The sequence below is a fragment of the Barbus barbus genome (genome assembly GCF_936440315.1).
Source record: "Barbus barbus genome assembly, chromosome: 2".
In the NCBI taxonomy this organism is placed as follows: domain Eukaryota; kingdom Metazoa; phylum Chordata; class Actinopteri; order Cypriniformes; family Cyprinidae; genus Barbus; species Barbus barbus.
In genome coordinates this window covers 45,176,695-45,203,872 of record NC_136730.1, presented here as the reverse complement: position 1 = coordinate 45,203,872, position 27,178 = coordinate 45,176,695, and the positions used below count along the sequence as shown (strand labels likewise).

At 36.8% G+C, this 27,178-nt stretch overlaps 1 protein-coding gene across 2 annotated transcripts; it reads left to right on the top strand.

Annotated features, from left to right (window-relative positions):
• The first annotated feature begins 5,050 nt into the window (after positions 1–5,050).
• Positions 5,051–26,960, top strand: LOC306883398 (calsequestrin-1-like). Of its 2 annotated transcripts, XM_079438616.1 has the most exons (12): positions 5,051–5,420; positions 20,045–20,077; positions 21,987–22,080; positions 22,935–23,035; positions 23,109–23,220; positions 23,310–23,383; positions 23,545–23,675; positions 23,787–23,832; positions 24,059–24,113; positions 24,194–24,294; positions 24,543–24,617; positions 26,445–26,960. In XM_079438616.1, the coding sequence occupies exons 1-12, from the start codon at positions 5,184–5,186 to the stop codon at positions 26,682–26,684; spliced, it is 1,299 nt and encodes a 432-aa protein (XP_079294742.1). In that variant the 5' UTR covers positions 5,051–5,183; the 3' UTR covers positions 26,685–26,960. The 2 variants fall into 2 exon arrangements, with proteins under 2 accessions (XP_079294742.1, XP_079294743.1); XM_079438617.1 differs by lacking the exon at positions 20,045–20,077.
• Positions 26,961–27,178: the final 218 nt, after the last annotated feature.

Here is a 27,178-nt window from a genome sequence, read left to right as displayed (position 1 = left end):
AAATGTGTTTTGCAAAATAAAAACTATGCTAAAATGTCTCTTCATTTTCGTTGACTAAAACGAGACGAAATGTTATAATGTTATTTTGTCTCGTTTAGTCGCGTTATTATTATTTTGCAGTATTTCTGTTTCCTGTGTCACTTCTGGGGCTGCAGACGCAGGCGACATCACTTCCTCAAGCCCCACTCGCGGCATTATTTAGAAGACGACAACAGACATGTTAACATGTTTGGCTGGTCAAATAAATGTTGTAAATTCAAATCAGAGCGTCTTCTGGAATGGATGTATTCTTAAGTCTATAAGGTAACAATAATATAATAAGATAACCTTGTTTGAAATGGGTTTGGCTAAAATCAAATGTTGGTTTGTCTATACTACTAGCGCAGTGGTGGGCCGTCAGGGGAAGCAGGGCCTTCTCTGTTGTTTTATTGCTTATTTAGGTATCATTTTCATTTGTGTAATGTCCACTAAATTGCCTATGATTAGTTTAGTTGAGGTTGAACTGGAATATCCTACATAAAAAAGTCTGAGGCCAGCACTACAGATAGTGCTACCCTTTTGTTGAAAGATGTCACATCTGATTTGTTACAAGCATTAGTGACAGAATCATCAGCCAATCAAATTTTGACTTTCAATGACAGCCCGCCCTCTGTGTCCAGCTGTGTACATGTAGTTTACTGTTGCTTACTGAAGGCCCTGACTAAACCCCACGGTATGCCACTGCTACTAGGTACTTATACTATATTGACTGGGTTAAATAGAATTACTAAAAAGAGACTAAAATGCAATTTTCATTGACTAAAACTAGACGAATATGTCATCAGTTTTGTTGACTGAAACTTGACTAGACTAAAAAGAGCTTGAACGTGACTAAAACTAAAATGACAGCTTCATACAAAGACTAGACTAAAACTAAAATTAAAACAGGCTGCCAAAAACAACAGTATTTGCATGTGATCGCATTACGTGATAAACACGTTCACATGTGGCGGGTGTGGATGAGTCTCTGAGAGCATATGCACACGTGCAGAATCTGTAGTATATTAAATATATTCTGTATTAACATCCACAGTGCTGCTTCTGGCTCTTTATTTTTGGTGGCACACAATCAGTTTCCCAATATAACATTATAATATATTATTAACATGATGCAATTATTGCGGTCCAAATCAAATAAAAAATGGCCGCTTTTTGTGTTTCCAGTGATTCAAAGTATGTGAATGCAATCCAAGTGGCTTTAGATAAAATTGACTGACAAATGCATAAATGTAAAATGATGTACACATGTAAATGAATCCACTGATGCTTATTAAAGACCCTGCCACAAGAGGGCGCTGTCATAAAATTTGGATATATGGGGTATCAATGTACTTTCTACTACAACTCTCTCTCTTACACACACACACACACATCCCTCTCTTGCTATTGTTAAACTATAAATTCATTATGACATCATCATTGTCACGGATCTGTCTGTCCTGCTCCCTCACACGCCCTCACCTGGTTTCACTTGAGCATTGATTGAACACACCTGCACATCATTTGGATTCTCATCACCACGCACCATAAAAGCCACACATCACTCAGACATCCGGTCTGGGAAAGCTCAGGCTAATAAAGAAGTAATGGTAGGGGTGTTATTCGACATCGAGAAAGCTTATGATATGCTTTGGAAAGAGGGACTTTTAAAATCAAATGTATGGGAATTGGAGGAAAGATGTATAATTGGATTATTGATTTTCTTCTTGAAAGAACAATTCAAGTTAGGATAGGAGTAGAGTATTCAGAGACATACAAGATAGAGAACGGAACTGTATGTGTATGCAGCCCAGTTTTATTTAATATTATGATCAATTATGTTTTTTGTAATTTAAAAGGTGATGTAGGAAGAGCATTATTTGCGAATGACGGGGCAATTTGGAAAAGAGGACGTAATATTGCATGTGTAACACAAAGTATTCAAAAAGCAGTAGAGGGGTGGGCAAATAATTGGAGCTTTAGATTATCTGTGGCTAAGACTCAGGTTATATGTTTTACTAAAAGGAAAAAAATACCAGAGGTTACGGTAAAGTTATATAAGCAGGAATTGGAGCAAGTGCCAGTAGTCAAATATCTCGGTGTATGGATGGATTCCAGGATGACTTTTGCTATACATGCTAAAAATCTGATTAAGAAATGTAAAAAATGAGTAAATATATTAAGATGTTTAACAGGGGTGGAATGGGGCGCTTGTAGATTATTGTTGAAAATAATATATAATACTTTAATTAGATCAAGTTTAGATTATGGAAGTATAATTTACGGTTTTGCAAACGAGACTATACTCAAAAAGATTGAAGCAATACAAAATCAAGCTCTAAGAATATGTTGTGGTGCAGTCAGAACATCTCCCATAGCAGCTCTACAGGTAGAAGTTGGCGTTGATCCGTTAAAACTTCGAAGACATAAAATAAGACTGAATTATTGGGTTAATATAAAAGGTCATAAAAAGAATCATCCAGTGAAGGGAGTACTAGAAGAATGCTGGGAACATGGGAACAAAAACATTAAAAGCTTGGGATGGAGTGTTCAAAGAGAAGCACGAGAAGCGGGTATTGAAAATTATGATGTTAGCCCTACTGTGTTATTATCCAGTATACCACCATGGATTTTTCCAATGCCAAAAATTGACCTACAAATTCAAATGAAAATTAAGAATGAGAAAAACATCCTAAAGAATATAATAGCACAGCAGTATTTAGATCAGACTTACTCATCATGGGTGCAAATATTTACTGATGGGTCTAAGGATCCTATCTCTGGAAGAACAGCAGCTGCTGTATATATTCCTAAATTTCAAATTAGTATCAAGAAAAGAATAACTGATCATATCTCTGTATTTGCAGCAGAATTAGTTGCCATGATGGTTGCACTCCAGTGGGTAGAGGACGTAAAACCGAGATTAGTAGCTATATGTTCTGATTCGTTTGCAGCAATCACAAGCCTCGTAAGTGGAAATAAAGTATCAAGGCAAGACATTATATATGAGATACTTGCAAGTTTGCTAAGAATAAGTAGTGTAAGCTTAATAGTGTTTGTGTGGGTTCCTGCTCATGTGGGACTGGAGGCCAATGAAGTGGTAGATAGACTAGCAAAGCAAGCAGTAGAACATAATGAGATAAATGTGCAAGTGACGTTGAGCAAAAATGAAGTTAAAAGTAAAATAAAATAATTCATAAACAATAAATGGCAAGAACTATGGAATAATGAGGTCAAGGGAAGACAGTTGTATAGTATTCAGAAGCAAGTAGGAAATGGAAGAAGTGTTTTTAGGAATAGGAAAGAGGATACAATTGTTTCTCGTATTAGAATAGGGCACACACGATTAAATCATTCCTTGTTTAAGATAGGAAAACATGATACGGGAAAATGTAATTATTGTGATCAGGCAGAAACAATAGAACATGTTTTAATAAAATGTTTAAAATATGGAAAATAAAGGTTAGTACTTAAGTAAGATAGTAAGAAAATTGGGTGTGGTAGTATTCAGTATGGAAAGTGTTTTGGGAAAGCAAGTAGAACAAGTAAAAATATATAGTGCGATTAATGAAGTATCTCAAAGCTATAGGAGTAGATTGGAGAATTTGAAGTATAGGGGTTAATTTAACTTTTTTTTTTTTTTTTTTTTTTTTTATTTAGTTGGTTGTTGTTTTCAGTGCTTCACACTCCAGTCCAGTTGGTGGCGGTAATGCACCGAAAGTTGGTTTGCCAACCGCCATAAACACCAAATGAAGAAGACATCCGGTCTTGTTTACACGTTCCTACGAAGTGGACTCCTGAATGCTATCACAGCGACTTACCTGTTACTTACCTGCCTGTCTACTTACCTCCTGTGTTCCCTCCAGCGTCTTGACCATCCGTCTCCTGGTTCCAGTTTCATCTAACGATCTCCTTCTAGTCCGGTCTCCGTCTCACAGTGAGGTGTGTGGTTCTCCCAATGTCTACGAGTTCCTGTCAAGACAATTCAGTCCAGTTATCTACTCATCTCTTCCTACAACGTATATTTGCACGTAATACTATCTCATCATCCATTGAATACTCTGTCAATAAACACCACTGCTTTGAAATAATCCTTTGTGTGAAGTCTGCTTGCCATAACAATCATCACTGGCACAGATTTTGAATCTCTATTTACAGTCTATCAGTGTCAAAGGAGGAAAAGCTAAATTATCTTTACAGTCCATGCACTCACTTCAACTAACCACACAAAACTCCCTTCAAATGCCTCAAAGTGTTTTAGCTGGCAGCCCATGAAATATAAAGAGCTGAGGTCAGGTGTCAAACTTTATTAATATCCCAACTCAATGCTTTGACTTTGTAAACTAATATTGTGAAACTGTTTCACTGCTTTATCTGCTGCTGGTTCTCGTGAATGCATGAATTATGCATTCAAAACAATCTATATACAAAACACAAACGTGCATGATTTAGGCTTATGGATTTATCATTACTTTTATGCTTGTTCAACTGGCAGATTCAGGTGCATTGCTATCAGAATGCATTATTCCCTGGAAATCCAACCTATGGCCTTGAATTGAGAATGCATTGTTCTGAAATCATAATTAGCAAATATTTGGCATTGTTAGAGCATGTAGAGCACAATGCTTTGGGAGTGTTTGCTTTGAGAGTGAAACTGGACAGCTCCACCATGCAGCAGCACAACATACAGTACACAGGGCCGCCATCTTGTTCTCAGCGTCCAAACAAGAACTTATTTTTAGCAACGGTCAAAGCCCTGCAAAACTTAATATGGCAATGGAATCCTGTCACCCAGCCCAATACCTGCCTTTCAGTGAAAGCACCCAATGCACATGTTGCTCAGTTTGACCCTGTTACTTCCAGCAGGTAAAATCTATCAAATCTGGCTCCACCCATTTACAGCATTTCTATTGCTCGACTGCTGTGGACACTGGCCAAGTGTCATTCTAGCTTCGTCGACTCGTAACAGAGCCGTCATCCCAATCCTCCGACCCCCAAGAGGCATCAACTACAGTTGTCAACTTGCGCATGTGTCTTTTTAAAAGGGAGCAAGAGAGGGTGGTGGGCGCACAAATTGGACCTTGTTCCTAATAGTTTGGTTTTAGTTAGGAACAAAGTAAAAATCAAAGAAATTTTAAACCTTTCAAGTAAAGCATAACAGTGACATGAAGTGGGGTTGGCTGCTGTTGGGGGTTCTGCTAACGTTTGCGTATCTGTGCTGGAGCGAGAAGGGCCTGGAGTTCCCCGAATATGACGGCAAGGACCGTGTCCATCAGCTGACCATCAAGAACTACAAGTCTGTGATGAAGAAATATGACGTCATGGTCATCTACTACCACAAGGCTGTTGGCGAGGACCGCATGTCCAGAAAGCAGTTTGAAGTGGAGGAACTTGCTTTGGAGGTGCGTGGAAAACGATGAGGGAAGAATGAGTGGGAAGGGAATGTATGAACTAGGCTTTAGAAGACCACTGGGCTTCGAGGGCAATGGGGTTGAATTTTAAGAAAGCAGGTGGGGTTTTGGACTTCAATCCAGTCTTGATATGTACAAAACGCTACCCTAGTGAGACATTTATATACTAAAATATATTTGAAATGAATGTATTTCAATGCTAAGTATAATACATTTACATATTTATGTGCTAAATAAAAATACCCTGCCATTGTACTTTTTGGTGAACTTAAAGTCTGCTAAACTGGAATGCACTTGAATTGTATTAAAGTAATGCAACTAAAGATATACTGAAGTATATTTGATTGAGCTGAAGTGGAACAATTTCAGATATACTTCAGGGACACTTTAAATATCTAGCATTTAAAGACCTATAGTAGTATCAAAGATGATACAATCCTCATCAAAAGTGACATTAAAACACATTTTAGGCTTAATATTAAGACACGTGCATTGTGCAGAAGTATAAATAAAGTTTAATTATAACTTTTATATTAGTAAGTCCATGCCATATGTCAGTAAATATGTTAACTTTTACGCAATAAAATGTCTCCATGGATGTAAACGATTCTTCGTGGAGCTACAGAGGTCAGTAAAGATCCTTTATTTTTAAGCATGCAGCTGTTAATGCTTTTAGCGCGCTGCAGTGTCCTCTTACAGTTCAGCTGAGCTGCTGTTAGTCCCTCTGTGAGTAACCAGGAACTCTAGTGCAAGAATCTACCAAGGCTTGAGTGGTTTTCTGCTCCTCTTTCTGTCTGTTATTTCATTTGCATCAGCAGTGTTCAGTCTCTGTAACTTCAAGGTCTCTTGTCCCACTTGCACTGTCAATATTTGAAGGCTCTCTTATATTGGCTTTGACATGTCTTTTTAAAATTATGAAAGAGGTCAAACATTATGTTATCAGAAGCTGGCTGTTCATGCATTAAAAATATGCTGATATATGCATATTATCTCTCTAATTTATCTCAAGAAAGTATAGAACTCGAATGGGTTTCAACATGACATTTAGGCATTTAGCAATTTATTTGATTGTTTTTAAAATCCAAAACGACGTACAAACTTACAATGGCTCAAGTTACAAAACTATAAAAAGCCCCATAGAAGGTAAAGCCAATATGCACATTTGTTACTTCAGACATTCTTGACAGCAATCCCACATTGATAAAGCATTTCTACATGAAAAAGTTAGTTCAGGCAATAATTAAATAAATCATAAATTGGTGCTCAATTCAAGCTTGTAGCAGTTAAAGTGTAAATGTAAACGTTATTAAATAAAGTAAACTTACTCAACTTTTCTGATGCTGGTGTTCTCATCATGCATTGGGGCATGTAATTAATAAAGTTGATCCCCCCTCCCCCTGCTTTCCAGCTCTATTTAGAACGTTTTCTCACTGCTTTTGTTGTTAGGTTTAGTAACTTGTTATTTTTTTTTTACATCTGGAGTTCATTTTCACATCTGGAGTATTGTGTACCGAGTATTGAAGTCTCTGTGTTCAGATGAGAGCCACATTACTAATTATGTAGAGAGGATGTCTACATGATATTTATTGTATTATTTACTTAGATGTTTCTAAGTAACATAAAAGCCTGGTTTAATTAAGTGCTATATTAAGTAAAATCTAAGTATTGCCAAGTAAGCTTTGACTGAGTAAAAATTACTAGCTACAAGCTAATATTACTTATTTTCTTCATTAAATTGACTTAATTCTCTATGTGGAATTAAATAAAATGCATAAACTGTTACAAAGATTTCATTTTATTTTTCCAGCACAAATGCTAGCAATAGTTGTGCTAGTTTTCCACAAAGATAACAGCAAGCTGAACTTAAATTAGATACGGATTTTCCTGGGAGAAACTTTCTTGAACATATGGTAAATCATAAATTTGGACTACAATTTCCAATAAACAAATATGCTGCTTGCTTATGTGCCATAATCATCAGTCATTGACTTTAGGTTGAGTAGATACTACATTTCATGATACATGTTAACATACTTTGAGCCAAAAAGTGACATGACTCAGATTCAAAAGAGCTGAGTAATATCTATTAAATGAAGTATTTGTCATGGACTCACCATTGAGACTGAGAAAGATATATGTGACCCTGGACCGCAAAACCAGTAAATCCAGATTATTTATCATTATTATTATTATTGGTTAAATGTATTAATCGTGAAAGCTGAATAAATAATCTTTTCATTGATGTATGGTTTGTTATGATAGGACAATATTTGGCTGAGATACAACTATTAGAAAATCTGGAATCTGAGGGAGCAAAAAAATCTAAATATTGAGAAAATCTCCTTTAAAGTTGTTCAAATTAAGTTCTTAGCAATGCAATTTAATCAAAAATTACGTTTTGATATATTTATGTTAGGAAAATAAAAAAATATTTTCATGGAACTTGATCTTTACTTACGGTATTATCCTAATGGTTTTTGACATAAAAGAAAAATGTATAATTTTGACCCATAGTGTATTGTTGGCTACTGCTACAAATATACACGTGCTACTTAAGACTGGTTTTGTGGTCCAGGATCACATATTTAATGCCTTTTTTGAGAATTTATCTCCTATTTTTGGCCTTGGCTCTTATAAAGTCACAGCCTAACAGCACTCGTTGTGCAGCGTCTTATTCCCGTTCAGTCGGTTGAATGTGTCTCTTGTAGCTAACAGTTGTGAGACGGTTTCATTGTGTGTTATTCCTGATATTCCTCTTCATCAGGATGCGACATCTGAAAACACTGCGTGTTTAATCTCTTAAGCTATCGCAGCTCTGTCATGGTTCCCAGAATGCCATCCGAGTCGCCGCACAAACTCCCTGTTAATGCTCCATCACTGAAAAGGCATTAGTGTCATGATTTCTGGATGTTTCTTATGAGCTGCCACATTAGGAGATGGCAGTAATACATATAAAGGTGGAAGTGAGGGCGAGTGCTTTCCTCATCTGACTGTGCAGACACATTTAAATGACTCAGACGAGGGTTTTGAGGGGAAAGTGAGGTCATTTTCTGTCCTGTTCTAAATCAAGCTATACTAAGGTTTCTAGGGAGTCTCGAAGTGATTCTTGGTCCATTTTGACTCTGAGTAACTGTCCTGTGGTTATGCAACTTTAAAATCCCCATCTCACAGATGCCATGGTGAAGAAAGCCCCAGCCCTGTGGCTCCAGACACCTATGAACTGAGTCCAAGCTGCTGCTTTGAGACACATGCATATGATCATGCACTTTATACAACTATCATGCATGATGGCCATAGAGCCATGAGAAGTGTTGCGGTGAAGGAATATGGCAATATTTCTGGGTAGCACCATACCAAAGAGTGCAACACAATGGGTGGACGTGGCAATGAATAAAGTGAGATTAATTTTGCTGAATGGGCTTTTCTAAAGGTATAATCAAATGACCTGCATATGATCTGATCAAAGGGTCAAGGTCTGGATAGTCAAAATCAGCAGTTGGCAACTGATCTTTCATCATATGTTCCCTTGTGAAAAATAAGTGCCCTTAAAGTGCACTCGAGTATGTTTTTAAAAAACGGTAATACAATATTAATGCATTAAAAGCTGCTTAATAAGATACACTTTCATAACTACCCATGTTTCCAAACACACTTTTATCAGATATGAATGACATACTGGTTTTAATTGAAATGGCATTTCCATTTACCATAAATGCTTTTCAGTATATTGGGCAGTATTTTAACCATAATTTAAACAACAAAACAATAGAAGAAATTTTTAAAAGATGTACTTAAATCTTACTTAAGTGGGTCAATAGAATTTAATGTAAATTTCAACTATAATACCACACATTTAATAATATAAAAAGCATGTATTAGCATTAATATGAAATTAAGTGTCTGAAAACGTCACATTCCGTTCACACTTAAGTATGTTCTGTTAAAGTATATATTATCTCTGTAATAATTAAGTACTCTTTTTAGAGTATGCTAAAGTGCACTTCTTTTTCACAAGAGTTCCGGCAAATTAAACTGCATACTGTATAAATGTCAGTACTGTATTTCAATATATGTTTTACCGGTGACAGATTATTTTTGTGTAAAATGGACTTTTATGTGTCCTGTCCACCATCTTTGACCTCATAGATCAGGATGGTCACTAGTAAAGCTTTGAGTCGTGTGTTTCTTGGGATGTCATCATCAGTTAGCAGTGGTAGAGGTAAGGAATTACAACTACTCACGTTACTGTAATTAAGTAGTTTTTTCAGGTACTTTTTCTTTTTTGAGTACATTTTTAAAGCTGTATTTTTACTTGCACTTAAATACAAATTAAGCAAAATAATCTACTTTGTTACAGTTAAATCATAGTTCGTCAGTGAGTATGCCCAATTTGAATTGATATTCAAACCTTTGACGGCACTTCAGTAGCCAATAAAGATATCCGATCGTAAACGGACCAATAAAAGCCCTGAGATCTGAACCGGGAAAGCCGATGATCGGTTATAGAGATGATCGGGCAGTGAGGGAGCTCAGCGTAATTTATGAACTCAGAGTTTGGAGAAACAAACTATATGGTAGTGTTATCATAAATATCTATATTTTGATACCGATACTGAAATATCTGACACGGTTCCATTACTCATTTTCCGCAGTATCTACCGTTTATAGCCTGCCCTACACCGATAAGCTGCATCTCGCTCTCTCCAGTGAGTTACAGAGTCTGAATCTGAATATCCACGCGGGGTTGCAGGTATGCCGCATAATGTGTTGCGAGCGCCTTATTGTAACATGAAAACACAATAATGTAACGCTAATCGCAGAAAACTGGATGCCAGCTCTCAAATAGGCCTGACTTATACAAATGACCAGCCTGTCCTCTCACTCCGATATTGCTTGTGCGCACTCAGACTGTGTGCAATTGCGATCTCTCTGTGCTTTTACAGTAGAAATTATATATCTTTGCTCCTAGATTAAACTTTGTCAAACGTTATCATTCAGAATAGATCCACCCCTAATGAAAATGTTACTGGAAGTTTTATGCACCAGAAAGTCTTTCAATATGACAGATGGAACTTTTAATTTCTTTACAATGTAAGTTTATGCTAGAATTGTTTTGGAATGGGACATTTGTCTGATTTGTACATATAAATATCCTAGTCTAACGGCATCACTATATTGTACAGACATTACAGGTCAAAGCCATCTGATGGTCCATTTATCTCAATAAATAACATATTTTTTTATTTATTGTATTACTGACTGTGTACTTGTATTTATTTTATTTTTTTAATTCAGTTCAGTTTGAAATCAAGCTTCTTTGCTGTAAGCTTTTGCAACAAAGTTACCCTATTTTAAAGACACAAATACACAGAATGAGCAAATGTTTAAGACTGAGATTTTTGTAATGATAATTAATCAATGTTTATATGTAGGCTATGTAAATAAAAGCCTATACTAAAATCTGTTCATCATATAAAGTGAACGTGTCTTCTTTAGAAGACTTGGAATAAACCACTCAAAGCTTGAAATAATGCTTGCCTTGAAAAAAATGGACGGACAAAACTATTTGAAATATTAAATATCTATATGGCAGTATACAGTATGTGGTAGTTTTGCCAAAGGTATTGAAAATAGTTTTCATGAAATAAAAAATGCCCCTACTTACTTTCTTAGTGCACATTACTAGTCTTGAGGTGAATAATTAAACCGTGCAAGTCATTACACCAGGAAAAAAATTGTCTGCCTTCGTAATATTTAATCAAAAACTGAAAATTTGCTTCCGCTCTGGCCTGGCGTTCTCGCTCTTATGATGTGAGTTTGACGGCTTGGGGAGAATCCTCTTGTTACTTCTGCCGTTTCCGGGTCCATGCCTCTACTCATTTCATTTGAGAATACCATCTCAACAGCCATGTATGAGCACTATTTAATTAATATTACATGTTTAAGCTAAGCATTTAATAATGTGCTGTGCGCACTACAGTCACAGTGTCTCAGACACTAATATTTCAGCTGAATCACTGTCTGGCCATCTGGGATTTCAGTATGAGATAAAGGTTAGGGTTATCATTGTTCAGTATTACATGACATCGTGGGTGTATATTAGCACAGTTTGTTGTTTTCTTGGATTATCTGGCAGAGCGTTAGGACCCAGAAGCGAAGATATGAATTCATATTTTTTGGTAATTCATTAAATATTGCCGCTAAAAAGTAACTAGTAACTAGTACTCTGAGTAGTTTTTGAGACAAGTAATTTGTACCTTCACTTAACCAATAATTTGACTGGTAATTGAGTATTATTTCAGCAATGTAACAGTACTTGTACTTAAGTGCAAATGTTCAGTACTCTTTCCACCACGGTCAGTTAGTTAGTGATGATCAGCATTCCCATTGAGATGGATGCAAATGATAATGTATCTCTCTCCAGGAATTGTTTATACTTTCTTGGATTGATCATAGCCTGCATATTACCATATTAGATTTCTTAATTCATTAAGTTTATCATTTTTAACTTCATCCCTCAAAACTCATTCATTCATAAACACTGAAACACTACGATGCATTCCAGTGCTAATGTTTTTAAATGTCTTTATTTGTACCTTCCTCTGTGTGTTCTTGATCATGACGATTACAACCCCCATAGTCCAGGGACAGCTATGCATCAGCAATATCCGGACCTTCACTGCTAGAATAGCTGCTGCTATCTTGGGGTCTGTCTGTTAGCGGCTAATTTTAGCCAGTATGACCAATGATCTCACATTCAGCCGCTCTGTCCTTCTGTTGCTCCTTCTGTCCTTGCAAGTTTTGGATTATTTCTTCTTGTCCTCGCTTACCAAGTTTTTACTTTATTTGCCCATATGCTATCAATTCAAGCCAAACTTTGTTGGAGTTTAAGCTGAAAGTGTGCCATCTAGTGGATCTGGCCATTGATAGTGCTGCAAGAGACAACAAACAAACACCTCTTCAAAAAATACAGTGTTCATTTCTCAAATCGAGCTGTGGAAGAGAGTTTTAAGTTTCTTTTGGTTTCTTTTTATTTGTAGCCCAGAACAGCACTGTGTTCAGATTCACAAATGCATTATTTATCATGACTTTATTTGAGTCTGCCAATAACAAAACTTGCTGCTCTTGTTACATAATCAACAAAATGGTGCGGCACATTTAGAGCCTTTGAAATATTCAGCACAGCATGGCAACACTTGCATATCATGGAGTAACAACACAAAAACAGCCATATTTATGGAATAAATACCAATAAACTTTATTATTAATAATTAATAAGGTTTTCTTTTTTTCGTTGTCATGATTATACCTTCAGTTGTCATTACGATGGGTGAATCTCAACTGAGTTGAAATGATCTGGTGAGGTTTTAGATGAGGACTGTTCAAAAGAAGTGACTCTTCCCCAGTGTGTGATTATTATTATTAATGATTAACCTGCTCTATGAATAATGGCAGGATGGATTCATATCTCTTAGTCATGTAAGAAAATGACTTTTAAATTTAGCTGAGCAAAGTGCCTTGTGAAAAAAATCAGTGACTGGTTTGGTTCACTGAGTTAATGCAGAGAAGTTCAGCCAAACCAGAGTCAAAATCATTATTTCAATCATTTCAGCGACTGCAAGAGCTGGACGGTCCATTCAGGCATACATCAGCAACAATTCTGGACATTATAATTTGGACATGTATGAGTTGGTTCTTTGCTCTTCTGTTAAATGCATTAATGTAAACCTACACAAAGACTTATAGCTTTTTGGACATTATTAGCTTTAACTGTGTTAAAAGTTCAAAGTCCAGAACAAGGCAGAGGATGCTTATAAAACAAGTATTCATTCTGACAGAAAATGTAAATTCTCACTGTTCATTTTGGAAAATAACTTCAGTTTTTGTAATCGAAAGTTATCAGACCTGCTTTCTACCTCCTGTATTTCCTTCACAAAGCTGAATTATCTTTGAAGAAACAGACTGAACTACAACATTTCTAGAGTGTTTTACTCACAGCCATGATTTTAATATTTCTTAGATTTCTCTGAGATGGTAAAAACTCACTACACACCTTCATTTCATATCGTTTGAGTAACTGAAAAAGTGCTTATCAATGTAAACTTTACAGCTCAAATAACACACAAGTTGAGAAAATGTAAGTGTCTTAAAAATATGAACGTCACATGTCTGGCTTGATTGATTTAAATAAAAGAAGGGATTAATCAGCATGATTGTTTCCCCTGTGGTAATCAATATAATGTCATAAATGTTCTTAAGCTGTTGAGCTTTAATGAACAGTTCGTCAAATTCTATATATTCTTCAAACACATTTTGTTTTAAAACCCCAGGGGAACATAAAGGAAGCATAAAAGTAGTTCATAAAGCTCCAGCGAAGTAATTCAAGTCCTCTGAACTGATACATTCACTTTAAAATAAAGACTGAGCAAAATTTAAGTGGTTATTCAATCTCAAATCATTGACCAACTCATGCATACACCCTAAATCAAATATGCAATACATCAACATCATTGGTTCTTCCTATTTTCTGTATTTGGCATCATCACACACTGCGGTTTGATATCATTGGCTGTGCTTGTGGTTGAACTATTGCTGTGGTTTTTCCAGCATCTTCGTAAGGTGGGCCATAGGACTCCAGTCCAATAAAGACAAGAGAACATCGAATCATTTCTATGTTAGGCCTATTTGTTGAAGCAGACTATGTGTATCTGTTGTAGTTGATTTAGATCAGATCTAACTTTTGCAGAAATCCAGGTTAAGTGCTTCTCTACTTTTTCCTTGAACTTGATAAATCATCCATCATTCATGGTCTGAACTCATTGTGTTGTTCACATATATAGACTAGCCGTGTGCATTTTTCATGGCCGCCCTTACATAATAATCTTTGTGTGCTTCATGGCACATATGACTTATTAATGCAGGCTGTTTCCAGACACAAATGCAGCCTTTCTCAGCTATATCTCATATCAGACAATCATGGCTGTTTTGTTCCTCGCTTGTTCTGGTTTTGGCACAAGGGGAGATAAACAACATTGTCTTAATATTGTGCAGCCTTTTAACGATATTTAATATTTAATATATATATTTTCTTCTATTTTTCAGTCAGGTGCAGTCATGAAAAGCTAGTTAAATTTTAAAAGTTTAATGCCAGAAGTAAAATATAATAAATCTATAATAAAATCTAAATGATTGTTTTCATTATATACCCTTGTGAGATGATGCGGTATCTTTAAGAGTGTATTTTTAGACAATTACATAATTCCCCTGTCAATTATGTCACAGATTTTCTTTTAACCTCATGCTCTTACCCGCCGGTATAATTCCTGTTCACATCTGCATGTGAGTCTTCATATTCATATAGCTGTAAACCGAATGAACTGGATTCATCTCGACTCCATCGAGGCTTGATGAATGAGTAATCACTTGCTTCAGATGCTTCATTATCTTTCTCTGTGTGTTTCCCATCATTGCTGTGGAGAGCGAGGCTTGCTCAGTGAAATGAGAAGTCTGAGCACTCCGTGTTCTTTATGAGTTCATATTCCAGCTGAATCACACTCTTAAGAGCACTTACATCTCTCAAACATAGACTCCAATCCTGCTCTCCAATCAGGGCCGCACAGAAAATCTGAGATCCACTGCCATCCACAGCTGCTATCATAGCATTAAAGTCCAATGCAGCTCATTCTGGTGAGTAACTGACATGTCATCTGAATGACCACATCAATGTGTAACAAAAGCAGCTGGATACACAGTATAAGAGGAAGCTAATGTAGTTTAATAAAACAATAACTGTCTGAAACAAAACTAAAGTGTCACATGCTCAGAGAATCTCATTTACAAAGTGTCTCAAACTAAACTTTCAATATCATTTTTCTCACAATTGTGTTTAAATCTTACAGTTCTAACTTTTTTTTCTCACAATTGTGTGTTTGTATTTTGCACTTTTGACTTTTGTCTCGCAATTGTGAGTTATTGATTTCAATATATAAACTATGAGAAAAGTTTCCTGGGGGGAAAAAAGTCCAAATTGTGAAATATAAATTCACAATCATGAGAACAAATGTCAGAATTGTAAGACAAATAGTCAAAATTACCTTTTGAGTATTTGTCTCTTTTTTTTCCTTTTGTGTCCTTCATTTCAATTTGTTGTAGAATCTTATTTTAATTTAAGGATTTAATTTTCATTTTATTTTCATAATAAAAATGTAACTATCTATGAAATGTTTTATGCATTTATTTATTTAAGCTTATTGAATTTCCACTGTGTATGAAATGTGCTAAATATCCTTGCCTTTCCTTGCCTTCACACCTGAACCAATTTTGACTTTGAAAACAATGAATCATTGGTAGGACATGTATGAATAGAACCATCTGGTATGATAATGTGATAATCATGTAAAACAAGGGCATTGCTGACTGGCAGAGGAGAATAAACTGAACATGAAAATGATTGAGCACTGAACGCTTCGAGTTTCATTAGATAATGTCTTGGTGTCTTCAGGATTGTAGTAATGATTGTAATATGTCTTGCTCTGTAATCATAGCCATTTCATATTTCCCAAGCGGATTCAAATGGCAAATGTTCACTGAAATCAAAATAGGGTCCATAGGATTAAAAGCATCATTCTTTTTTGTTGGCCTTTTGGTGTCTGTCATCACTCTTTTTTAAGGCTGTTAACCAGCGAGCTGCAGTCGGGTTGTGCCGCTTTGGAAGCGCTGAACCTGCCGTCCTCTCTCTGGATGATTTTAAGTGTGGACAGAAACAGACGCTGCCGTTTAGTGAGCTCAGCGGTGATGAGTCAGAGGTGAGGAGATGTGCTGCTTCACATGAGTTATCAGAGCGAACTCAATCACTCACTGATCCACCAGCCCAATCCACGACACTCATAAAACCCCAAGAACACGTTCACAGGGTCTTCAGATTTGTCCTCAGGGAGAAAGTGCACTGTAAATGTACCACAACAGAAGAAATGACAGACAGTCACTGCTCAATTTGGCTCTCAGCAGCCAATTAATGCCAGAGTTTGTTCAATTAAAATGAACTCTGGTGCGATTGCTCTAGTGCAGTTCATTTCATTTGAGTAAAGCCCGGCTCACACTGCAATTTGTGGCCACGATTTGGTCGTCTGAGACAAATTTTGAAAATCCTAAAAGATTTTTATAATCCTTGGCTAAAATCTGTAGTCTTTGATCTCTGGTTTGACATGTTCACCAACAGCTGATTAATGGCTGTTGCGATCAAATTTCAAATTCAAATTCTGGCAGTGTCAGAAGATTTGGCGCACAGTGCTGCAGTGTGACTACCCCTACGATGGATGTCTAACTGTTTCCGTTTTTCAAGACAAGCTATGAGCAGAATTAATGCTAGAGAATTATTCAGCCATAAATTCCAGTGCTCCGGTCCTCCGCTCACGGAATGCATCTGATATGTTGCTTTTTATATGCGTAACCTAGAGACCTTCCCCATCAGGAACTCACGCTGCATCAAAGAACACTTTGGGAGCAAGTACGCCCATGCCGTCAGACTTATAAATCCCTACCTAGTGTGGATGGGCACAGCGAGGCTGAGAGAACTGAGGAGCCGGGAGTGGCGTCAAGGTTAAGGTTGTAGAACCTGACGAAGGTAAACGGGGTGGACCATCCCGCAGCATTACAAATGTTGTGTAGGGAAACATCCGAGAGGAAAGCCTTGGAGGCCGCCGTACTTCGTGTGGAATGATCCCTGACCCCCAATGGCAAGCGGAGATCAGATAACTCATAGGACGTAGTGATCGCATCCACTATCCACTTACTTAGGGTCTGCTTGTTTGCAGGAAGACCCTTCTTATACGGACTGTAGCAGACGTACACCCGGTCCGACCTGAAGTGCTCTCAGTTGGTTTAAATCTTTTCTAACTGACATGACCTTTTCAGTTGGCAGTGGAGGCTCTCATCCATAGCTCCTCTAACCTGTGGTGTTCCTCAAGGATCAATTTTGTCCCCAACTCTGTTTGCATTACATAGGTTACTTCTAGGCTCAATTCTTAGAAGGCATGGATTGTCTTTTCACTTGTGTGCAGATGACCCTCAACTCTATCTGCCTTTTAAGCACACTGACAAGAAAGGCTTAGAAAAAAAGGCTTGCTTGCTTTTTTAAATGATATAAGATCCTGGATATCCTCAAATCTTCTACAACTTAATGTGAGTAAAACTGAAGCAATTTTGTTTGGGCCCTCTGTGGGGAAAGAAAAAAACATTGTTAGTGTTGGAAATCTGCACTCCTGTATCAAACCAACTGTGAAAAGTATGGGAATTACTCTGGACGCTTCCTTTACGTTTGATTAAGCTTTTTCATCTGAAACTTCTATCTAGAGTAAAGCATTTTCTGTCCCCCAAAGATCTTGAAAGAGTCACACATGCTTTCGATTTATCGCGATTGGTCTATTATAATTCTTTATATGCGGAAATTTCCCAGTCCTCTATTACAAGGCATCAAAACGCTGGTTCAAAATGCTGCAGCCAGATTTCTAACTGGAGTCTGCAAACGTAATATAACGTAATAAACGTAACAAAATGTGTTGTTATATTTATATGTATGGATTACTTGGGTTGTTACTGACAACTGGTGAAAATTTCAAGTCAACAGCACATTTAGAAATACATTTACTGAGAAAAATGGTAACATGTTTAGTAATTATTTTACCCGCTGTAGCTCAGACACAAATATATTTCCGTGGCCACCTGTTAAATGTATGCCTTGTTTTATGTTCTAAAGGTTTAATTTAATCTAAAGGTGATTTCTTTCTTTATGAAATTACCTTTGAACCCGAAGGTCAAAGATGGAATTGACCTTCTCTGGTACAGATTTAGATATTTAAAGAAACATTTTGCTCTTTGTTTTTTTTATTTTTTATTTTTATTTTTTTTCCTGAGCCCATTAACTTCTAAAGTGAAGGTCAGACCTCTCTTGTCGTGTTCAACATCACGGAATAAAAGGAATAAAACATTTTGATGGGAAAATTAGTCCTTTGGGCAATTCAGTTTCTCTTTACCATCTAAAGCACAGTCATTTGGATTCGACCTTTCAGTCCTTTCACACGAAACATCCACTATTGTGTCAAAAATGATTCTGGTGTTTAAAGAAAAGCCTTTTTTCTAAGCTTCTGTCTCTGTCTGAACACATGCTGTCAAATATGAATCATAGAGGAGTCATTTCAGCTGTCACCTTCTCACAGCTAAACATACTTCAAATCAACAGTATGCTGCTACAAATACAGAGCAATGGTTATTTAAAAAAAATCAATAAAAACAGGATCTAACAAAAATGTGTAATGGTTTTATTATTTAATTGTCTTTAGATACCTTTGAAGGATTGGGGGTGGTTGGGGTTCTATTAATTGTGAATAGTGAACAGTTTGGTACTTTTCCCAGTTTTATCTAAAACAGTGGTTCTCAAATCTGTATAGGGGACCCCCAGCCACCACACATTTTGTATGTCTCTCTCATAGGCCACACTGATTTCAAGTATTGCAGACTCCACTAATGAGCTGATGAGTTGAATCAGGTGTGTTAAATGAGGGAGACATACAAAATATGCTGTGAACCACTTATCTAAAACAGATGAATGTGAATCTGACAACGTTTACACTAGTTGTTGGATGTATCATGGCAGTTTGGAAATGAAACTTAAAAAAATTAAACAATGTCCCACCCACACTAAACCCAACCCAAACCTGACTGATAGCAAACATGAGATAAAAACACATGAGATAAATGCTGAAGTACCATGCATGTCATTGTGTTTGATGGGACTCATTCTCAAGCAATTCACATCACAGGTGCTATATCAGGTGCGCTCCTGAGCAAATTTGCGATGTCGGAAAAGCCAAACATATATAGCTGCTTATGTGGTGTAAGCATCTAAATGTATTAGTTTACAAATCATGCACTATGGTAAAAGTGTATGGAGCTCATAGCATAATATTTTGCATAGTAGTGTGCATTTAACTTAGTACTTTGTGTGAAATGTGAAAAAAGTTGATGATATTACAATGTAAATAAATTAATTTTGGAAGTTCCAATTAAAGATGAATGAATATTTTACAAGAAAATACTATTTAATTGTTTCTGATTAAAAATGGCATAGTTAATTTAATGTTTCTTACCCTTTTTGAGTGTAATTATTTATTCACTAGCAGTTGTTTCAAAGTAACTCCTGCACCTTTATTTTTTTCCCATCTACTGTTTGTTTCAGCTGGAATCTGCATTGAAATGTAGGCCTATGTATGTTTTTTGTTTGTTTTTGTTTTTTTTTTTTGGGGGGGGGGGGGGGGTTCAGTCACACATTTCTGAACATATAATAACATAATATGCATTGTGCTACAACATGTGGCACACTGGGACAAATATTGTAACAGTACAATAGCGCTGGGAAAGTGTCAAAATAAAGTCCACAGAAGCTTGCAAAAAGCTATTTCACAAAAATTCTAAATAAATTATTTTTCAAATCACCAGCAGTCGTGGCATTACTGTGCATTACCATTTGATATGAACTGTAACTAGCAAGTAGAGTTATGTTTTATGTTGTGTTGGTTATTTCATGCTCAACTCTAAAGTCACCTGACCTTTCTCTGCAGTTGCTAACAAGCCCTGCTGCCCTGACGTACCAGGTATGTTCAGGTCCTCAAATGACTTGTTTTGTTCTGTTCTCTCTTTCTTCCTCTGTGTTTCTCAAGTCTGGCTTATCACTAAAGCTTCATCCAAAATATCTGAACAGCATCCTTCTCCCCTCACTAGGGCTGCTCACTGTCCACTCTAAAGCCCTTTTATGACTTGTGAGCGGTTTGTAAGACCCATGGAGAGAATGAATGATGCTCCTTCAGACGTGTTGGATGTGGCCGGTGAGAGCTGTCGCAGTGAGTTTCTACAGGATAGCACTTCCTGTGAGGCCGAGACAAGGAGTGATCAGCTGCTGCCATTAACCCGTCTGTCCGCTTATTGGCCTGTTCTTGAATGCGACGCTCACCCTCGAGAGGAGCAGAGTTTGTCCTGGCGTCTACATCATGAGCAAGCTGTGTTAAACGCTCAGAAAATGGGGACAAACTCTGACGTAGAGAAATGGTGGAATGAAGCTGAAATGTTTTGATGTGACTTTGATGTCAACTTTGAGTTGACATCAAGTTTAAATACGTGCATGATGTGAGCATTTCTGAGAATAAGAACTTGTTATTGTATGACTAAAGAAGACTTCAGTCATACCACATCAATCATATAGACTACTTTTCTGAATTTTGAGAGCCTGGGTCCCTTATATATATATATATATATATATAATGTATATAATTATATCATTTGTAATGAAGTTGCAATTTAGTGCATTTAAAATATTTTACCTGCATATATAAATGTAATATTGAATAACACACTAGAGTTAAAATGATAGTCAAGAACGTTACATGTGCTTTAGTATGTTAGTCAACACATCAAAATTAGTCTACTACTTTAAAACAAGGCAAAAGATGTGAAACAATGATTTAAAATATACTTTAAAGTAAAACTTTTAATTTGACGATTCCAAAGTGCACTTAAGTGAGCGTGTATTTATTTAAGTCACTTAAGTGGCCTATTATTTGTTTGATAGTATATTATCTACAAGTACAGTTTTTTAAATATATATTTTAAAACGTGATGCCCACTAAAACGTTCACACACAATACAATAAAGCCCACTTCTTTTTCACTCTATTATTGTTTTATTTCACCCAAATGTAATATGGATTATAAACATCATGATGGTGAGTAAATCGATTTTGATTTTGTGAACTCTTCATTTATCTACAAATGTGAGGGTATGAGCAATTCAGTTGCGATATGTAATGTTTGTAATGGTTTTGTGATATGGTAAATCAAAAAGAAGGCCCATGAAGGGTCAGATGATTTGCCGCTTTGGTAAGGTGGAATCTAAAGGAAGTTTCAGTGCATTTGAAACTTGAAGGTAAATGACTATGAATGATATTCTTCTACATGTATTTAATGTGTTGGATATTGCTGTTAGGTTTACATATGCTTTTATTTCAAGCATGTGTGTATACGAGGAAAATGAATGTATGAAGGCATGTGTATAGTCACATGTATATGTTTTGTTGATGTTCGTGTGCATTGGCGTGTCTGTATGTGTATGTGTGCGGCTGACCCAAGCGACAGCATACATACAGTAACCTTACATTTGCACCTGTGTCCAGTCTTTGACGTGCCCGATCAGACCCTGCATTGGTCAGATCTCTTGTCTATCTTCAGCTCCTATTTCACACAGATTTAGAAGGTGCAAAGGCAGCACTTCTGGCTTTGCTTTGACGGCCTTGTGTCTCGTTTGGCTTTGAGTATACAGTATGAGAGAGGGGTGTCTTTGCCTCATTGAGTCGGTGTGTTTTATGGCTGCATTGTGGCTGTTTTACTGAATGGCCCAACATAGCTATTAAACGACTGAACGCTCTCCACTGATGCACTGGTTTTTTTAGCTCTGACAGAGTCTGAATTAGACTTGCATACAGTACAATAACCTCCTTTCTTATTCCTGCAGCTTGCTGCCCAGGTGCTGGATGATTTTGATGACGAGGACATTGGATTCGGCCTGGTGGATTCAAAGAAAGACCGCGCTGTTGCTAAAAAGCTGGGTAATATGAATGCGTCTAAGATCCATTATCTTCCATTTTCTGCCTGTAATGCAATTCTTACCCTCACTTTCCGATCAGTGTGTTGAAGGATACGCTGCTGGTCAACAGCAAATGAAAATGAATGCTTTGTACAACAGAAAACTGTCTTGTTTCATCATAGCCTAGACACTGAAAACATTTGGTGTCAGATTAACTTTGAAATAATTTCACTTAGAAACTGCTAGTAAATCATAAACATTCACAAAGACCTGCCAAGTAACACACTGAATTTATGAGAAAATGTGAAAGTAGAAAGCTGGAAATAGTATTTTCTTGTAAAACAGCAATTATCTTTGTTTATTATCACAATGTGCAAAAAAAGATGAACACAGAGAGTCCACTTATAGTGTATTAGCATCATGCTTACACCAATAATTCACTCAAAGATGAAAATTTGGTCACCATTTATTCACTCATTTATTCAGCTGGTCCAAACCAAAATGATTTTCACTTAGAAATTGGTGGTAAAATTCACAAATGATAATAAAGAAACAGCAAGAAATACAATAAAAACATATTCCAATCATCTTTATGTATAGGTTTTTTTACAATGTAGCTTTGTTTGAGGAACAGACTGATATTTAAGCATATTGCATAAGCAGGACGTGTTCTTGATCTGTATTTTTTGATACTAGAACAACATTATTATTATTAAAACATTGTCTTCTGATGTTAAGAGTAGAGCTGGGATTATGATTGGCTGATAAAAATGTTGTTCCAGGAAAATCCGTCCACATCATGTTGTGCAAATGTTTATATGTAAAATATGCAGTCCATTAAACACCTTTGAAACGTTCAGATGCTTGTTTTGGCAGGTCTGCTGGAGGTGGACAGCATCTACATCTTTGCCGATGGCGAGGTCATTGAGTACGATGGAGAGCTGGCGGCCGACACGCTGCTGGAGTTCCTCTACGATGTGAGGGATAATCATCATAATCGCTCACACACCTAATCATCACTGATAACTGACCGAGCGCTTCTTCTGTCAGGTGATCGAGGAGCCTGTGGAGATCATCAGCAATGACCGAGAGCTCAAAGGCTTCCATAACATCGAAGAGGACATTAAACTGATGGGCTACTTCAAGAGCGTGAAATCTTCACGTTAGTATGCTGAATTTCTTTATATAATTCTGATCACTCATACACGTGTAACAAGCAGCTTCCGTCATGCCAATGCTGTTATTTCTCAGACTTCATTGAGTACGATGATGCAGCTGAAGAGTTTCATCCCTTCATCAAGTTCTTTGCCACATTTGAGCCAAAGGCAAGTGCTTTCACACATTTGTTTACTTCATTAATTGATTAATTTGTTCGTTCATGCATTCGTTCAAGTCAAGTCACCTTTAGCTCTTTTAACAATACAGATTGCTGTGTTCATTCAATAATATTATACATATTGTCTCAGTTATCTCTGAATGTTTCCAGATTGCTAAGAAATTAAATCTGAAGATGAACGAAGTGGATTTTTACGAGCCCTTCATGAACAAACCCGTCACCATCCCCGGCAAGCCCTACATGGAGGACGACATTGTCAGCTTCATCGAGGAGCACGACAGGTGAACTCTGAACAGTGCTGAACCAGCAAAATCAAAATACAATCATCTCAACGTTTCCTCAAAATACTCTCAGAAGGATGCTTGAATAAAATCATTTTTTTCTTATTTTAGGCCGACTCTAAGAAAGCTGGAGCCTCACAGCATGTATGAGATCTGGGTACAAACAAACTCTATCCATTATCCAAAACGAAAGCTTTAAGGCATGGGTTCCCAACCCTGTTCCTGGCCATCGACTGTCCTCAGGTGTGTTTGATTAGAGTTGGAGCTAAACTTTGCAGGACAGTCGATGGCCAGGAACAGGGTTGGGAACGCCTGCTATAAGGAATTTCAAACAGATGTCATGACTGTTACTAACTCTATCATTTGTGCTGTTTCTGTTTTAGGAAGATGATATTAACGGCCAGCACATTGTGGCCTTTGCTGAGGAGTCTGACCCTGGTAAACACTGTTTGAGTTTGAGAGTATTTGAGGGATTTCATATCCGTGACTCCAAATGACTGAATGTTGACTTTTACCAGACGGTTATGAATTCCTGGAGATCCTGAAGGAAGTGGCTCAAGAAAACACAGAGAACCCAGATTTAAGCATCATCTGGATCGATCCTGACGACTTTCCCCTGGTATGACAAACCTCTATAATACTGTATCCATTAAACAATTTGATTACTCCAAGAACATGTTTTCATGATTCCTAAAAATCAGTTTAATAACATACACACTACATTATATCACATGTACAACACATTAAATGCTCAGCAGGTGCTTCAACATAAGGATCATGTATGTTTGACTCTGCTACCCTCTGCAGGAGATAATTGACCACTGAATGAGTTTTATTTATTTATTTGACCTCTTCGTGTCCCCTCAGATGGTGCCGTACTGGGAGAAGACCTTCGGCATCGACCTCTCGTCTCCTCAGATCGGCGTGGTGGACGTTGAGGATGTGAGCACATTATTTATCTTTAATGCCACTGATCACACGTGCAGCTCCAGCTCCAGGGGGTTTTCACAGCAATCTCATAGAAGAACTATTTCTGGTTCCCCAAAGATCCAAAAACAGTTCTTAAAACCAATTATGGCTGTGTTCGAAATGCCATACTATCATACTACTCTTACTATTTCTGCAGCATGCAGGCTGTCCATAGTATGCAAATGTTCAGTATGCATGAAATACCCTGATGACCTACTATATTTGCCAGAATCTGCTAAATATAACTCAAGTATACTGAAATCAGTACAGAAGCTGTGTTCTGAATGGCATACTATCACACAACTCCTACTATACTGCAGTATGCTGCATGAATACTGTGAATAGTATGTGAATTTGAATAAAATGTGTATATATATGACAAATTACACTCAATATGTTATTGCATACTGTTTTAAAACATACTACAGTATTGAAGTATAAATATCTGCCACCTAACTACTATTTACACGCCTGTTGCTAAAGAAAATGTTATTTTAGTGTAAACAGAATTTATCATTATATGCACTTAGTGTAACTATAATGTATTGCTTTTTCCAATTACTGTAACTGCCAAAAATATCATTGTTCGGTTAAAGACGGCTCAGTGTTGATTCAGTTCTGTCCAATATGTAAAGTGTATCAATTATGAAATGAGTTCAATTGGGCAATATAGCATTGGTTACTAGCATGAAGCCTTATTAACAAGCCTTTGTCAAAAGAACGGCTGGCACATTTGTTTTTAAGGTAACAACATTGACAGCTGAAACTGTGTTTGTTGGAGGAAAAGAGCAAAAACTGACAAAATTATGTCTAAAATATCACTTAATATTAACTTATTATTATTATTTTGTTTATTGTTGTATAAAACAATACATACATTTGCAATCATGTTGATATTCTGTAAATATTGTTTCTATATACGTGACCATGTTCTACAAAACCAGTCATAAGGGTCAAATTTGTGAAATAGAAATGTATACATCATATGAAAGCTGAATAAATAAGCTTATGTTAAGCTTTGTTAGGATCGGACAATATTTGGCTGAGATACAACTATTTTAAATCTGGAATCTGAGGGTGCAAAAAAAAATCAAAATCTCCTTTTAAAGTCGTCCAAATGAAGTTCTTAGCAATGCATATTACTAATCAAAAATTAAATTTTGATATATTTACGGTAGGAAATTTGCAAAATACCTTCATGGAACATGATCTTTACTTAATATCCTAATGATTTTTGTCATAAAAGAAAAATCAATCATTTTGACCCATACAATGTATTTGTGCTGCAAATATACCCCAGCGACTTAAGACTGCTTTTGTGCTCCAGGGTCACATTTGTAAAGTGTTTATAAATATAAAATTAACTCATGATTATATGTTTATAAATATAAAAAATAACTATTTTTGGCATTTTTGCCTCAAAAAGCTTTTTTGTTGTCGTTGTTATTATTTTAGGACACTCCTGCGCTGTCGTGAGACTGGCTTGCGTTTCATCAACTGATGTTAACTGATTTAATAATAATTTAATTACAGTTGTTATAAAGTAATTGTCAAGTCATGCAGTTCAAGTCCAAGTCGAGTCAAGTTATTTCCTTCACTCAGTCATGTCTCCCGTGTCTGATAGTATCTTCATGTACTTCGTAAGCACTTCTTCTTTTCTGCTGGATGGAGGTTTTTGATGTTTGTGATTATTCTGAGCGTGTTTTTCCAACACAATCTCATGGCAGTTTGGTGGCTAATGCATATGAATTAGTGAACTCTTATTCTGTCTGTGATTGGTCTTGTGTGTGTGATTCTCAGGCTGACAGCGTGTGGATGGAGATGGATGATGAAGAGAACATGCCCACCGCTGACGAGCTCGACGCCTGGATCGAAGACGTGATGTCTGGAAGAATCAACCCTGGTGATGAAACTGACTACGACCATGAGGATGATGAGGAGGAGGAGGAGGATGATGACGAAGATGAAGATGACGAAGATGACGAAGATGAAGATGACGAAGATGATGATGACGACTACAACGATGATGAGGATGAATAAATGATCTCAGACAAACTCATGTTTGAGAACTCGTCAGTCTCACATCCTCACAAACTGAGCTGTTCTGTCATTGCCGTCTTGTCATGTTTAACTCCACTCATTCTTCAGGAAAATAACCATCATACCTGCGAACCTTTTTCTCTGCCAATGAAACGCATCCAGTGAGAATGGGTGGGGGGTTCGTTTAACAATATAGCAGAGCCTGGTACTATCAATTGTTTTGATATTTTTTATTGACTTTTAGAGCAGAAAATGTGATGCTCACTGGATGGTCTTAAATAAAAGATAAATAAAAACTTGCCTTGTTTTTTTGTTTCAACATAGATGCAACAAGAAGAGATGAGGAAAAAATTGTCAGCTATTAAGAATCTTTGTGTGTGTGTGTGTGTGTGTGTGTGTGTACTCAAGATTGCATGCACAGTTTCATTTCCTTGTAGATGGAAATCATCACTTTCTCACCACAGAAAGCAAACACTGAAACGCTGCTTGATTTA

Bases quoted from the DNA above. Each gene is read 5' to 3' on its own strand.
- LOC306883398 (XM_079438616.1), top strand. From the start codon at position 5,184: ATGAAGTGGGGTTGGCTGCTGTTGGGGGTTCTGCTAACGTTTGCGTAT. The intron at 22,081-22,934 runs GTAATATGAATG...TTGTTTTGGCAG, and splicing joins CGCTGTTGCTAAAAAGCTGG to GTCTGCTGGAGGTGGACAGC. The intron at 24,114-24,193 runs GTAAACACTGTT...GACTTTTACCAG, and splicing joins TGCTGAGGAGTCTGACCCTG to ACGGTTATGAATTCCTGGAG.